This window comes from Heliangelus exortis, chromosome 1 (genome assembly GCF_036169615.1).
Source record: "Heliangelus exortis chromosome 1, bHelExo1.hap1, whole genome shotgun sequence".
In the NCBI taxonomy this organism is placed as follows: domain Eukaryota; kingdom Metazoa; phylum Chordata; class Aves; order Apodiformes; family Trochilidae; genus Heliangelus; species Heliangelus exortis.
The window spans coordinates 128,383,651-128,399,380 of NC_092422.1; the positions used below are offsets into that span (position 1 = coordinate 128,383,651).

The following is a 15,730-nucleotide window of genomic DNA, read 5'->3' on the forward strand; positions in this document are numbered from 1 at the left end:
AGACAAGTCTCATGTGAGGTGAAAAAAAACCCAGACAAGCCAGGTGTCCAAATGTAGAGCTCCACACCTAGCAAGACAGGCCCTGTGTTCAAAGAGTGATGATGTGGAAGCTTGGATTTCACTCACTTAAGTCCCTTCTGAACCAGTTTTCCCCTGGCCCTGAGTAAGAAAAAAGGGGAAAAATGGAAAAAAAAACAAAAAACCTCTTCCCTATTAAAAGTTCATCAGAAATGCCTCCAAAAGTTTTAAATAATGAGTATTCTGTAATACAAAACTTCCCAGCTCCATGACTGTATCTTGGTCGCTGTGGGCTGCAGTGAGGAGAGGCTGTGAGGAACATCAGCACAGAACTGGTGTGAAGCCATGCACAAGGTGTTGAGAATGTTCAATGTGCCATACGAGTGTTTCTGCCACTGCTTAATTCTATAGGATAGGCTAATACTTGAGCTATGAACCAAACTTCAGAAAAAAAAATATTGCTGTTACAGATGCACTTTAAAAAAAAAAAAAAAAAAAAAAAGAAAAACCCCACAAAACTTAGTTTACTGTTTGCTTCCACACAGCATTAGATGCACAATGTAACATACAGTATTTGGCTACTGCCGACAGACTGACATTCAGAGATCTTAGATACTCCAATACACATGAATTAAAATGGGAAGAAATTGTTCTTTCCTTTTGAGTTTTGTCAGAAATTAGCATGATAACTAAGTCAATATATCACAGCAGTTTACGAATTAACTGCAAGAGAATACCTGGTTTTTTGACTCTACATACATATTCAATACAAGTAGCAGTCATCGCTCTACATTTTTTTTTCAATTCAAGTGAGAACAAAATTTTAAAATCACATTGTTTCAGATAGATTGCAAAGAGTTATTTTGTTTTATTGCTTCTCTTCCTTATGTCTCACTGAAAAATGTGACAACACATGCCCCTATGAAACATTCTCCTCTTGTTAGGTCAGCATTTTTCTAAAAGCCATTTGAAAAATGAAAAGCCATCATTTGAAAAGCCATCTGAAAATAAAATTACACATACTCAGTTATTCATTTGTACAGCAACTGATGTTAATGAGTCTTGATTCTGGCTGGGGTTTCTGGGTACCACTAAAATACATGTGAATTTGGAAGAGGGAAGTTACAGGGTTTTGGTGGGTTTGTTTGTGTACTTATTTTACTTGTTTGTTCTTGGGTGAGAAGTTAAAAAGTGAGAAATACTTATTTTGTTACAGCAATAATATATTTAAGTCGTAGCTACTACCAGGGGAGAAAAAAAAATACATGCCAAAGGCATGCCCCCACGTTCTATGCATTTCTGCTAAACTAGAACAGTTAGAGCTCTATCTTGCCTCAGAGAGCCTGTAGACAGGTAGCAGCTGCTGAACTTGAACACCAGAGCAAACTTAGGCTGAGTTTGCAAGATACAAGAGGATAAGAGTATGAATGAATTCTTTGCACAAGGCAGCCAGAATTCCAGTGCTCAATGGTAAACAGAATGAGGAGGGAACTGCTGGAAGCAAGAAAAGTAATTGAAAAAATATATCCCCAGTGTCAAGTAACAGCAATGGATAATAACACATTGTTTAAACAAAATGTAAAAACCCCATACCAAACTGCTTTAAATGTTCTTTCAGCATTAGCCATATGTGCTTATTTTGGGGAGCTGACTAAACTACTCAGAATTATTGTGGACTTAAAAACTCATCTAGCACCTGCTTAACAGCGACTGGTGGTGCCTCACGAATAGCTTTTGGGAAAGAAAAGGAGACTCACCTTGTACAAAGCAGGAATGATCTGATGCATTTTCAGTCGATGAAATACAAAGATATCGTACACTGCTGAAACGGCAAGAACAGTCACTCCTTGTTCCTTCCACAGCATGCTGCATCCTCCACACAGCCCTGCCCCCAAGATCCAGCCCCAAGTGATGGGTGAGGAACCTCTGGTAGAGCAGTGCTTCACGTAGCACATCAGGGAAAGCAGAAAGAAGAGGCAGGCTCCGATGTCTGCCCTCCCTACGATCCCTGCTACGGCTTCTGTGTGGATGGGATGAGATGCAAACAGCAGGCCAGCTATCAAGGTCCAGTACCCATCCCCGAACAGGATCCTGGAAAAGTTTGTGAAAAGGCCTGTGACTGCAGCATGTAACAGAACGTTCACCAGGTGGTAGCCCCAGGGGTCCATTCCTCCGACGGCGTGATTGATGCGGAAGGAGAGGGTGCAGAGAGGTCTGTATGACTTGTGGCTCCCACTGTGAGTGAGCAGTGTCCCCCAAAAGTCATTGTAGAAGATATGGGTCCATGGAGTCTCAGGCAAAAGGTCCTGGTTTGTCTTGATGGCTCGACTGAAAAAAAACAAATAAAAACTTCATCAGAAAAAAAAAAAAAAAAAAAAACAAAACAAAACAAAAAAGGATGCAAATGAAAGGTGTTGTGAAAATGCAATCACACTACTACCTCAAGAAAGAACAGCATTGCTTTGGTGTTGCTTTAATTCAAGTTTTAAATTTTTACAAGGAGGTGTTAGAAAACTACGCATCTATTGACTTCTCAATAAAGCAAGATTTCCATATAAATTGGCTTTTAAAACATTAGAAACAGATGTTATGCTGCTTCCATTAAATTAAAACACCCTTCAGTGACATTTTTCTGAGTCTAACCTAGAAGTAATCAGTTCAGATTTGATGAGCTATAATTAAAATGTAAAAGAAATCTGAAAACTTAAACATTACTGTTGGAACAACGGAACCTCCAGTAATTCACAACTAAAACCTCAACTGGCCTTTTATATTGAAATTTTAATTTTGATGTCGGAATGAATCTCATTGCCATGGATGAACAATAAATTCAGAAGTCAGTAAGCATGCAAATTTCCAGTGTTGTATGCAGCACTCCCATACCTGTCTCATACATAACATAATTTGACTGACAACATTATCAGCTAATACCTTGCTTGAGGCAGACAAATTTAAATTTTACAGATTAAAATAGACCTTTTCTTTAAATTTCTTATACTTACAAGTAAGGAAAAAGCATTTTTAGGTCGTATAAGCTTATGAACTCAAGTCTGTGTCAGCTTGATCAGAAAAAAAAAAAAATAAAATAAATGCTGCAGCCTTCAGCTGCAGCCACCCTGGCAAGGACTAGTGTCAACCATTAGCAGTCTCCATGTCAAATTCAGTATTGCAAAAATCTGTCCCCCATAATGTTTGTACAAATAAAATAATTTGCATTTAAAATTTATGCTGTGGGAGAATGTGCTAGACCTGTTTAGCTCAAAAAGATGATTAGAATTTAATTAGTTACTTGCCTTCATAACCAAAGTTGTATTTAAGCAATTCTTTAAAGATGTATTGTAGTTACTACTGAGCTTATGACATTTAGTATTTATTTTAGCATGGTAATTAACATTAACTCCAGCAAACTCAAGACTTTTCTGTTAAAAATATTAAAAAAGAATTAGACTTACATCTAATTCTTTACTCATTCCCTCTTTTCACCTTTCTAATAAATATCTTCCCATACTTAAGAATTTTTCAATTCAGCTGAGGAAGAAACAAAATTGGTGCGAAACTCAGGCCAGCCTTTGAAACATACTACTCTAATTCATAAATTCATACTCCAAGACTCCCCTCACATTCTCACTCAAAAAACCCCAGACCCTTGGAATCTATATCTAACTCCCCCTCCCCCCCCCTTTTTTTTTTTTTTTTTTATGGTATTAGTTTCAGGAATGTTGCCTTGTTCTGTAAAGAAAAATGGTCAAACACTGATATGCCACAGCATCTCCATGCAAATACTCCAAATACCACGCAGCTCAGCATTTCCATTGTCCACAGCTCATTGCTGTAATGCTTCCAGACATGTTTCCTCTTGGCATGTCCTTTTATCTCTGCACATATGGAGGTTATGGGGAGGTCATCTGAAATCCTTTAAAGATCTGATGATGCTTTCTAGAATACTTGAAAACTTCATTTTTGCAGTGGATCAGGTTGCTTATATTTGTTTTCCCAACCCCACGCACATTTTTCTCATTTTAGTCCTGTCACAAAAAAGCACTAGAAGAAAACAAGATCTTTGTTTTCACATTATTTATCTTGTCCTTTGGGGTAGTTCTTTCCTGAAATCTAAGTACGCTGTTTGTGATTTCAGTTTGTAGTATCACTCTCAGGCTCACCATAAGAAAACCAGCAAGAATAAAGCACGTGTTAGGCTGGAAAGAGTCCTTTATCGGAAAAAAACAATTTCTTAGACTACTGACTCCCAAACAGCGAGCATAACTAAGAATGGCTATCAGATGTCAGGAGTTGAAACCTTGAACTGCAGAAGTGTTTTCTTCTTGGGGAATTATTATGAAAATAAGTGGCAGTAATACTGCCAGCACAAGTGCCCTCCGCTGAGACACAGACAGCATTCTCATACAAAGAGCCCAGGTTGGTCCAGGTTGGAGCCAGAGGTTGGTCCCAGGAAATGGCAGCTTGTGTTATCTCTTTTGCCAACCATTTTTTGTGGCCATTTCCAAAACTTGAAGCCCTGCAACCACTTCAAAATAAATAAATGGAACTGAAGTTACCCATACACATGAAAACAACCCCGCACTTTATTGCTGCACTTGTTAAGCACAGAGGCCAGCCTGCTCCCTCTGAGTTGCTCTTTTTCATGCAGCACATCCTCATATTGGACTACTACCCACCAAAAGTAAACTGCTTTTCTCCAATTCATAAAGAAACCTATTGTACATTCTGAATGCATTAACTCAGGCAAATTTTATTGGTAGCCTTAACAACAAACTTGATGCATCCTTGATCCTTTCTTGTTCAGTTCTCTTCATATTACAAATTTAAAGTAAAGAACTACAAAAACACACCAAACCACCAAGAAAAAAATCTTACCAAAAAAAATTTTTCTGAAAGTGTGGAAGGTACTGTATTGATCACTTTATATTTGGGTACTGAATTAACTGGAAAAATCTTGAAATACTCCTAGTTTCTCATGCCGATAATATTAAGAGAAGCTGCCAATTCCAGCTTACTCAGTGGTCCAGTCAAGTAAAACGTTAAATTCTCTGACTCAAGATTTGAAATAAAGTTAAAATTCTTTCCCTAAGCTTGTTTTTTGCTAAATACTTGAAAGTAAAAAAAGAAAATATCTGGATAATGCTTTGAGATATTTGGAAAGGCTAATACAAGAGAAAATCCAGATGTTCTACAGCAAAGAAGCAAGTCACACATAGGCTACTTGCAAACATTCAACCACCACCCTGTTTCACATTATAAAATGCAGTAAAAACACACCTGGCCAACATTAGACTTGACTGCACAGAAGGATGCAGGAATATAAGCATCTGAGATACTGGAGCCAAGCAGCTGTAATTTTGCCCTTAGTAGTGGACTATGTCTCAGTAACACCAAGGACAATAACCTGGACACCATTACAGTAGGTCAGACAGAAACAGAGCCCACCCAGCTGGGGCTGTGCCCATCTGCATCCCCAGTCTGGCTGTCTAACATGACTGGCTGGAACTAGCCCTTATATATTTATCTTGGTGAAAGCCTGGAGAAGAGGAGGCTCAGGGGAGACCTCATCACTCTACAACTCCCTGAAAGAAGGGGATAGCCAGGTGGGGGTTGGTCTCTTTTCCCAGGCAACCCTCAGCAAGACAAGAGGGCACGGTCTCAAGTTGTGCCAGGGGAGGTTTAGGTTGGACATTAGAGAGAATTTCTTTACGGAGAGGGTGATCAGGCATTGGAATGGCTGCCCAGGGAAGTGGTGGATTCTCCATCCCTGGAGATATTTAAAAAGAGACTGGATGTGGCACTCAGTGCCATGGTCTGGTAACTGCAGTGGTAGTGGATCAAGGGTTGGACTTGACGACCTCTGAGGTCCCTTCCAACCCAGCCAGTTCTATGATTCTATGATTCTAAGGGAGCGCATACAAGGTTTGTATCTAACAAAAGAATAAAAAAAATTGGTGCTAAATTGCTCAAGTCAGGACCCTGAGGTTAGCATCAGCCACCCCCCCAAGAGCCTCCAGGAATACCAGTCCCTGCCCCAGGAACACATCAGGGTTGGTCTCCAGCCCTGCACAGCCCTTCCCTCTCTCTCCATGGGCCTCCCTGAGATGGGCCACAGGCCCACATCTGGGCACAGCCTCAGCACCAGGGAAGTGCTCAATATTTCCAGTTGCTTCCCCCCTCTCCTGGCTGGGGCAAGGCTCTGGTTTTCTTCAATTACTAAATTAACAAGCTGTTAACTCTGTTGCAGCACTGATGCTTAGTTGCCTATTTCCACAGCAATTTTGAAAGCATTCCCTCTTCACGGCCTGGCAGGAAGCACGGATGTGTCCTTTGTAAAGTCTCTCACGCTGGCAGCCACCCGGGCTCTTAGCAGATAGAAAATTATATTAATTGTTGGCTCCAGGAAAGACTCTGGGATAAAGGAAACTACAAAATGCCTTATTAGCCTTGTCTTCTCCTTCACTCACAGTTTACCTCCAGGTTACATCCCTCAGATTAGTCCAATCTTGCTAATGGGCATAACAAGAAAAACTCTCCAACTGCACTCATCACTCTTGAACAGAGCCACAAATTCTGCTCTTGTTAAAAGGCAGCAGGTCACCAGGGAAAGTCATTTTTCAAAACTCCAACAGAACTGACATTTTTACTTTCAAGCAGCCTTAGATAAGGTTTGCAGACTCAGCCAGGGAACTTGCTTTCTCACATTTTTAATACCTGCCCATTTCACACATCCCAGGAGAGTGGGATATCTTATTCAGTTGATGGGTTTGAGGGGGGGTAGAAAAGCTATCGGTTCTTCAGAAATGGAAGTCTGAAGACAAAAATTGTAAAGGCAAAATCGAAATTTTTAATCTACCCAAAAGCATCCTTAAACCACTTATTCGCCTAGGTCAGTACACACACCTTGAGCACAATTGAGTAAACATTTTTTTTTCAGCAAACTCAGAAGTGCCAAAAATCCAGCAGTTCACACATGCACATACACATGTATACACACACAAAACCCCAGATGTTTTAAAAATTAACAGCTATATACATCCTAAACTTCTGCACTAGTGCTAAACTGATCCAGGTGTTAACACCAGGGTAAAAAAACAGATGCGACATTCTAAAGTGATTTAATGCGTTAAGCCGTATGTCCAGCTTCAATATTGCTAATGGTCCCCATATGCTGAAAGTGAACATCAGCATTTGAAGTAGAGAACATATTTTAAAGAAAAAGGAGAACTCCCAAACGTGCACACAGGAAGCCATTGACCAGCCCTCTCCCGCATAAAACAGATAGGCTGTGATGGACTGGGAAGTCTCTGCTTGGAGGTTTCTTTGTTGTTTTTCCTCAAGATCATTGAGAAGTATTTTTCATCTACGCCCTTTTCATAAATAACTATGGGAAAGCACCCTGGAGTATTTTTACAGTGGATCTTAACAAGTCATCCTAAGGATGCTTTCAAGATTACATGTTGCTTGTACAGACAACAAGCCTGAAGACACAGCCAGAGCCTACTTTATGTACTCCAACAGCTTCACATCTCCCAAATACACAGCAGCCCAGTTGGCCTTCCATGCTATTTACAGGTTATCTGAAGACACACGGTGTTACTCAGAAGAGATTGGTGGTAATAGTTACATGCAGCACTGAATGCTGGTGGGCAACTGCCCTAACCACAGAAGTATGCTACATATATTGATTTTCTTAATGACTAAGAGAGCTTTGAAAACTTTGAAAGCCTAACATTTTGGTTACAAGAAGGTTGAGATAGCCTGAGAAATCTTTTCCACCTGAAACATAAATATTTCAAAAGCTAACTATAAAGGCTTTGAACTGTATCTTTCTCCATAACATAAGCCTTTTCACTTCTATTAATGCTAACCCTAGGAGCACCTCACTCCCTCTCAGTTTAAGCTTCAGCCTGACAACAAGTCCACAGAAGATGGACTATGTGCAATTTGAAACCCTAATTAATATCAACAGCATGACATACTTCATTATTCATGCACAGGTACAAAATGCATGCTGGAGGGAAGTGAGAGAAGTGATTAATATTTTCTAAAGCAGGACAATGAGAGATACCAACTCAGGAGGCAGCAGATAAAAACAGAGGAAGAAAAAAGGCTCCTGTCTTTGTGTCTGCCCCAAGTTTCTTTACCACAGCATGTGCAGTAGTTTGGGGGGGGGAGGGGGGATTTAAAAAAACACATTCCTAAACCAGAAAATGCTTTCTCACAGCTCTGTCATAAGCTAACTTCTCTCCCAACTACACCATACAACACAAAATCAGTAACTGTTCCTGTTAGGAGAATATGAGATACTTCATATTTACCTGATAACATATTCTTTCAAATACACATTCAAAGTTATTCTTCAAAATATTCTTCAGTGCCAAACACCTGCCTGGCAATGTCACAATTTGTTTATGTATATATATATATATACATAGTGTGTATATACATTTGTGTATATATACAAGTGTGTGTGTGTGTACTACCATCTTCTGAAGCGTGGTCAGAATTTATAGTCGGAACTCTTCTGCTGCCCTTTTCAAATCTATTTTAGATGATAAAAGTGGGCCCAGCAGGCCTTATTAGATTTTACTGTTCTGCAGTAGAATAGAGCAGTAAACTATTTCTCTTCCCCACCTTCCTCTCAAAAAAATAAAACAAATAATTTTTGCCATTCCACCATGCAGCAACACCTAACAGTACCAGGATGGACATTTTAGGGCCTGAGAAGAGTCACTGAAGTAGATGTGTTTTCTTAACCAGACTAAGAGAATTAGTATTAAACTACCTCTTTTGACAAGCCACCTTTGAGTACACAGAATGACACATTTTAAGCCATTACCTGAAAATGAGGGCACATCTGCTGTACAATCACACAACAGAGTTTATGCATCATACATCAGTCCCTGACCATCCACTTCTCTGTTCTTTTCAGCACATGGCAGACTACATTGAGGAAAAAAAGCTCAGTAATTCAGTTCTCAAAAAATTACATTTTTTCTCCCATTGAATCTATTTTTTGACACAGCAGTTTCAGAAAGTTCAAGGAAATTGTACATAATTATCCCTAAACATATGCCTTTTATGCATTCTAAAGTCTGAAAAATATTTAGATGGCACTCTGACTTATTTTTAGTGAAGCATTAAGAATACTCAGGAACACATACACACGCAAATATAGAAATAATGAGTAATGGAGAAAATTCAGAACTACAACATGGCATCTCTATGAGCTTTTTATGTTTGGGAGTGAGGAGAGTGGTAGAGCATAAAAAAAAGCATCATGTTATTTTGTGTATGTTCCTGTCTTCAAGTCTTTTTATTTAAACACCAAAAAAAACCCAAAACCACTTTCATTAAACAAGGCCTGGTCTAAACTTAAGTTTTACTGTTTTAACTGAAAGCTGTTATTTAAGATCTATTTAGTGAAAACTGTTTGGTATATGTATATCCATAGAGGCCAAGTGATTCAGAGAGCAGTCAGGCCCACTCTGCTGTTGATTATCCAAAGCACAGCCAAGCACAAACCCCACCACACTACTATCAGGTATGGAATTTTTGTCCATCCATAATTCTCCTCTCTCCAAAAAGTCACCTCCTCTCTCCCCTTTCTGCCCCACCATAAGATGCATAAACGCATCAAACCAGTGTTTTGACACACACCAATCGTACATCTCATCACTTTTCCTACCCAAAGATACCATGGTAGCAGCTTTGTGGGGTGGTTTTGGTTTGTTTTGGTTTGTTTTTAATATTTTACAGAAAGAACATTTTCCATTTATGTTAAGCACATTTTGACATCTTATAAATATTTAAGCTGAGGTCTTAAAAGACTATTTTGTATGGCAAAACGCTAACCCTTGGATATCTTTTTTTCTTCTCCTATGTCCATTTTTAGTAGAACTGCCCTCAAAAGTTGACAAATTATATAAAGATCGCACACAAATATATTAACTTGGCACACTTCAAAAGGTATCATTTGTAGACAGTAAATTCCAAATAAAGGAGTAAGTTAAAATAGAATGCTTAAAATATTTCTTTCCTGAAATGAGTTTGGTCTAAGGAATCAAACAGATGCAACTGGTCTTCAAAATTAACCCTATCTTCCTAGTCTAGTTTACCAACTTCTGATTTGCAGTCACAGGTGAACGTGGTTATAGCCCTATTTATAGTCACATGCTAAGTATAAAGAAAAAAATTGAATTCTCTATGAGAATCTAAAAAATAAATTTATTCTGAGTCAGCTTCGAAGTCCAGCTACACAACCATGAATCAAAGATGATGTAGTGCCATTTCAGTGAAACCTTCTGAGGAAGAAAAAGAGGAAGCTCAGGAAACATACAAAACAAAGAAAGTTTCACTTGATAGAAGGAACAGCCAGAAATGTTAACATAAACTTGAGATCAAACTCAAGGCTTATGCTTCTCAACACTGGAATCAACCAAAAGATTTAAATTATCTTTTCAGAAAATTTCACATAAAAAAAAAAAAATTGCATCACTTTTCCTTCTCAGATTCCTTTTAAGCAAAACTCCTAGAGAATATATTGAAGGGCTAAAATCTGGCTAGAAACATTTGTGACAGTCAGAGGTAGACTTTATCCATAGGCCTTGCCACATATGTGTGAGACAAATTCCTGGAAGTGTTTTGGGTTTTATTTAGTAGAAATAAAAAAATAAAAATGGAACTGGCTACAAACTTATGTAAAAATAGTTAAAAAAAAAAGAAAAGAGTTTTGTCAAAAAGTAAAACAATCCAGATAATTAAGACCAATATTTAGTCCCACAAAGATGTGCAATGACTTCTTCTGGTGAATAGTGTCCTACATAGTCCTACATGAAAGAACTATGCTCTTTCCAGCTCTTCAACTTCTTTACAGAAATACTGTAGGAAGACATTGATTCTACTGAAAAAGGCTCAAATGAGTTTGACTGATTTGTTTCACATTTGTTCCTTAATAGCTTATCCAGATGCAGGGGTCCACTAGAGAAAACCAAATGTTGTGGCATGCCATAGCAATTGTGAAACACTGGATATTGAAATCACAGCAACATTCAAAATTAATGTCATTTTCCCTTTTTTCCTTGGTTAAGAGTACCCAGATAGTAGGCATGCGTTTGGGAGCAACATCAAAAGGACGAATCACAGCTATTTTGTAAAAGAAACTATGGGCTTTATAGTTGCCAGTCATATGCAGGTCTACACCAAGTATGTTCTCAAAGATTTTAGAGGATGCTGTCAAAGATTGAGCTAAAAAGCCAGGAAATTAAAAATTAGTTGAATTATGGTATCAGAAAAAAGAGGATAAAATTCAGATTTCTGCTACACTGGGGTTAATCCACATTAGTATTGGAATAACCTCCAGTTTATGTCAGTGAAAGCAATAGAATTTTATAATCAAATTCAATTGGCATAAGCTTTTATAGCCTTTTAATAGACCTTTTAGATTTCCATACATAAAACCAAAACAACCAGAGACCATTCCTTTCTATGTTTTAGACCAGCTGTTGGGAGGCAGGCAGGAATTAAAAAGTATTTCAGATGACAGCCCAGGTAAACCAAAGCCAGTACCAGAATGAAGTACTTGATCAACCTTCCTGACAATACCATTACAGCTAATTGAGCCAAGCTACAACTAAAAAAAGCAGATAGTGTTGAACTAAGACAGTGCCAGATGTCCAACTCTGTCCTACTCTACAGTAGTCAACCACTTGCACTTTTCTGCATGAGTGACTTGCTTGCCATTTCATTTATTCTATATTTTTACAGCAGTTTTAGCTCTCCTAAGTATCCTTCTAAAAAACAGAGGTCTGAAGATCTCCTGGAAGAAAAAAACCCAATATTTACTGCTAGGCTTAACTTCCCTACTGTAATATTTAAGTTCAGCCACCCTTGACAGCAGCACAACAGCATTTCTCCTAGCATCTGAGAAACTCAAGTGCCAAAAAAGATACAGTATTTCATAACTCTGCCCTTTAGACAACAGCCATAAGTTCTGCCCGAAGAGATCTATAAAGGAAAACTGATCGAACACAAAGCATTACGAAAGCCTTAAAAAGTGAACAGCTTGCTTCTGTCAGTAGTCTACAACAAAACCAGAAATGGTTTGTGTGGAAATGATTCATGTGGAGTATTTTATTAAGACAGAAATTCTAAGTTGTCTCTCAAAACTCTAGCACTGCTAATGGACAATGATAATTTTGCATTTTCCATTCAGAAGGACAACTGGTGGAGATCACAATAGAAAAAACACAAAACTTCAAACAGAGGAAAACAAATAACGGGTAGATTAAGAGACATACATTGAACTCAGTGCAATGAAGATGACCCAAAGATCAGCCGGCACTTTCAGACCTCAAAAAGCAATAACAGGGTGCAGTGTGCTGTTGCATCTGTCAATAAGGCAAGTGTATTCTCTTCAAATATCTCAGCTTCTCACATAAGGACAGATGAAACACAGAATTTCACCTTGGAGAGAAGCTTCAGCTTGCCTAAATTTGAATCAAGTCTGTGTTCTACCAGGGATCTGCATGTGTTTTATGTATACCATTTAAGAAATAGCATTGTAATGCCCCCTTTGTTTTTGCTTTGGGGTTTTTTTTTGTTTATTTGTTGTTGTTGTTTTGTTTGTTTCCCAAAGAGCAACACTCCATTTGAATATTTACATAAACTACAGCACACACCTATTACCTACAAAGCTGGGGCAGGTTATTTCTTTGGAGTTCAGGCTCCCGCTTTGTTGTCTCTCATGGCATTACAGGCCACTGAAAGTTTAATGAAGAAAATTACAGTTTGCCAGAGCATATAAAATAGCAGGATGTATTTATTTCTGCACAATAAAACCAACCTAGAGTAACAAAAGGAATAAGCAGTTTCTCCTCTACAACACCTGTTTTTTTTTTTTTCTAGAACTCTACAGTGATCTTGCTGCAATGGAGGCAAGAACTGAAGATTTATTTCTCACCACAGGAAATTGCTTGTTTGGAATAATACAATACTGTGTATGCATCATAAATTTTCCAGGTTCCTAACACATTGTGGTACATAGAAAGATGCTGAGAAGTGAATTATGACATAGCTAATAAATGACACAGCTATCTAACCCACAGATCCCATCCACCAAGACAATGTACTACTGAAGGGATATAAAGATTTCAGTGTAGACTGCCATGCTTTTTTAATGCCACCTGAAGAAATACTGAACAAGTAAGACATTGCTATCCAACTATTATAGAAAAAATTTACCCAGATGTACATAACTGGCCATACCTACCTCACTCAAATCAACTTCATCCCTCTAGTTCGCTTTCAGTTCTAAGCTTTTGGGATAAAACCCTGTAAAAACCATTGTGGAACAGAAGCAGCTCTGGCTCATGAGAGGCACTGGGAGCCCACAGGAAACCCAAAAACTCACCATCACATTTTAAAACTCACTGGGAGTTACAAGTCGCACCCCTGGAAACTGGAGTCAACTGGGAACTGCAACAGTGCTGGCTATGAAGTGCTGACATGAAGGTGTTGAAGTTGAATCCCAAACTTACAGTGAAACCATCAACTACTGAGGAAGACAAAATAGTATTTCTAGAGACACAAGCTCATGTTATTTTAATATTACAGGCCAGTGTTACAGGCCAACAAAATAGATGAAAGTTTTAAATTAAAGGTCACTCTGTGGGCTGATATTCTCCAATTTTATGTATAAATCAAGCCAGGTGACTTATTTCTAATAGCTATGAAAATAATAAAATTAGTTTCAATGACCTCAGAGATATATGTGCTTCTTTGTGGTTGTGGCCCCAGGCAACCTTGAAATCAGCCATTCCATTAAGTCAGAAATATGGCACACAGCCAAGCTCCTGTAAGAGTTAAAGGTCCTGCACATACTTTCTTTGTGTGTTTATTTGAATAGAATGGTAACCAGGTTCTGGGCCACCCATCACTTATAGACCTCCCATAATATTTAAAGCAACTATTCAGCTGAATCTGAATATACCAGTCAGCCTTGGGATACTAGGTTTTAACAAAAAGATGTAAAGAAGCAGGGAAAATAACATCAAAAGAGAGTTTATCTGGAGATAGTTTTATGTGTATTTTCCTCTCCAGATGAGTCACACAATATGTTGGGTACAGTTTAATTAATAAGATAACCTAAAGGCTGTTACAAAGCCAAAAGAAATAAATGCAAAAAAAAAAATTGTCCAATATAATAAGAAATCTGACAATTAGCAGAAAATAAAGCAGGTACTTCAGCTTACCATACTGTACAATATTTTTTTAAAAATAAATAAATAAGTAAATAACACATCCCCTTCATTTTTGCCTTTATTCTCCAGGGTTACAAAAAGAAACTGTAACAACTAACTCATATAATCAGGAATACCACCACAGTGGTGGTATTCCTGGACACTAGAAACAAATGATGATTTGAACATTCAAAAATAACTGGCATTTGTCAGTAGTCTTAAGGACACCCTGCAACTAAGTAAATAATCAGTGTCTCAATTCACAAAAGTAATAATAAATCATATTTTCATTCAGAAGCTTCAAAATTTTTTTTTAAACTAAAGTTTCCATAATACAAGAGAACATCAATGAACACTTTTTCTACTTGTACAGCTGAGCTCTCTCTCTCAAGACAAATTCACAAGGAAAAAATTCTGGGAAGCAGAAAAACAGGGGAAAATGAGTAAAACTTCCCAGCACACGTAACACAAAAGTTATACTTCTCTATTTTCTTGCTGGTGGCACTTTTTTTTTTAACCATACGTCTCTCTCAAAGAAAGCAAGAGTTAAATTGATAGGGATAAGGGAACAAAGTTTTTAGAACTCACTAATAGTAACCATCCTGATCCAGCCTGGAATTCATGGTCTCCTCTTTGTATTGTATATTGTAAATAGCAAAGAAAATAAAATAGGAAGCAAAATATTCTAGAATAGGGACCAAATCTGGACAATTTTTTCTTTGACCAAGTGCCTCAATAAAGGTTGGTAGGTAACAACTCTGACAGTTCCATTTCCAGCCTGGCCAACCACTACTTTGGACAGTCATAAACTATTCAAGTATGTATATACATACACTGCAATTTTGGAATTGCTACTTTAGAAAGTTGATACAGTACTAACATCTGAAGCTTTAAATTTGGCTCCTGCAATGGAAAAGTGTACAAAAGTATGACTGCTCACTAAAAGCCAAGGAAGGAATCCAGTGCAGCTGTCAGCAATAATTAAAAATTAATAAAACAGAATTATTAATAATTTGTAAAAATTTTTTAAGTACACATGTCTTTAAGACCTTAAATACAGAGAGGAAAGCATTGCCAAGAACTGCAGAAACTCTGAGACCTGCCACTCCACCTTTCCTGGCACCCAAAAGATAGCCAAAAGATAACAGTTACTCTAAATTGAATTTCACACAGCTCGGATCACCAAATGGACTAACTCGGAAAAGAAAGTTTTTCATTAAACACAGAGTAAAGGCAAACAAAGAGAAAAGCCAACCTGTGGTACGGTGTCTACTACATAAGGCAGAGGTGGTAGCTTGTAGCATACCTGCCAGTTTGTGTTGGTTTTTTCTTGAAACTACCAGAAAAAGTAGTTTGCAGACACCTCATTCCAGTACAACACCCCACTGTGCTGGCGACACAAAGCTTCCTTCCCACTGGGCATGCTTTGTCTTTGTAGAATTAACTTAAAGCCAGGAACAACAATTCAC

At 38.1% G+C, this 15,730-nt stretch overlaps 1 protein-coding gene across 1 annotated transcript in view; it reads right to left on the reverse strand.

Moving 5' to 3' along the window:
* The window catches only part of TMTC2 (transmembrane O-mannosyltransferase targeting cadherins 2), a 248,761-nt gene that overhangs the window by 149,101 nt on the left and 83,930 nt on the right, over nt 1-15,730 (reverse strand). The window contains exon 2 of the mRNA XM_071765939.1: nt 1,776-2,346. Coding sequence (XP_071622040.1) covers nt 1,776-2,346 — 571 coding nt within the window. The remainder of the gene's footprint in view (nt 1-1,775; nt 2,347-15,730) is intronic.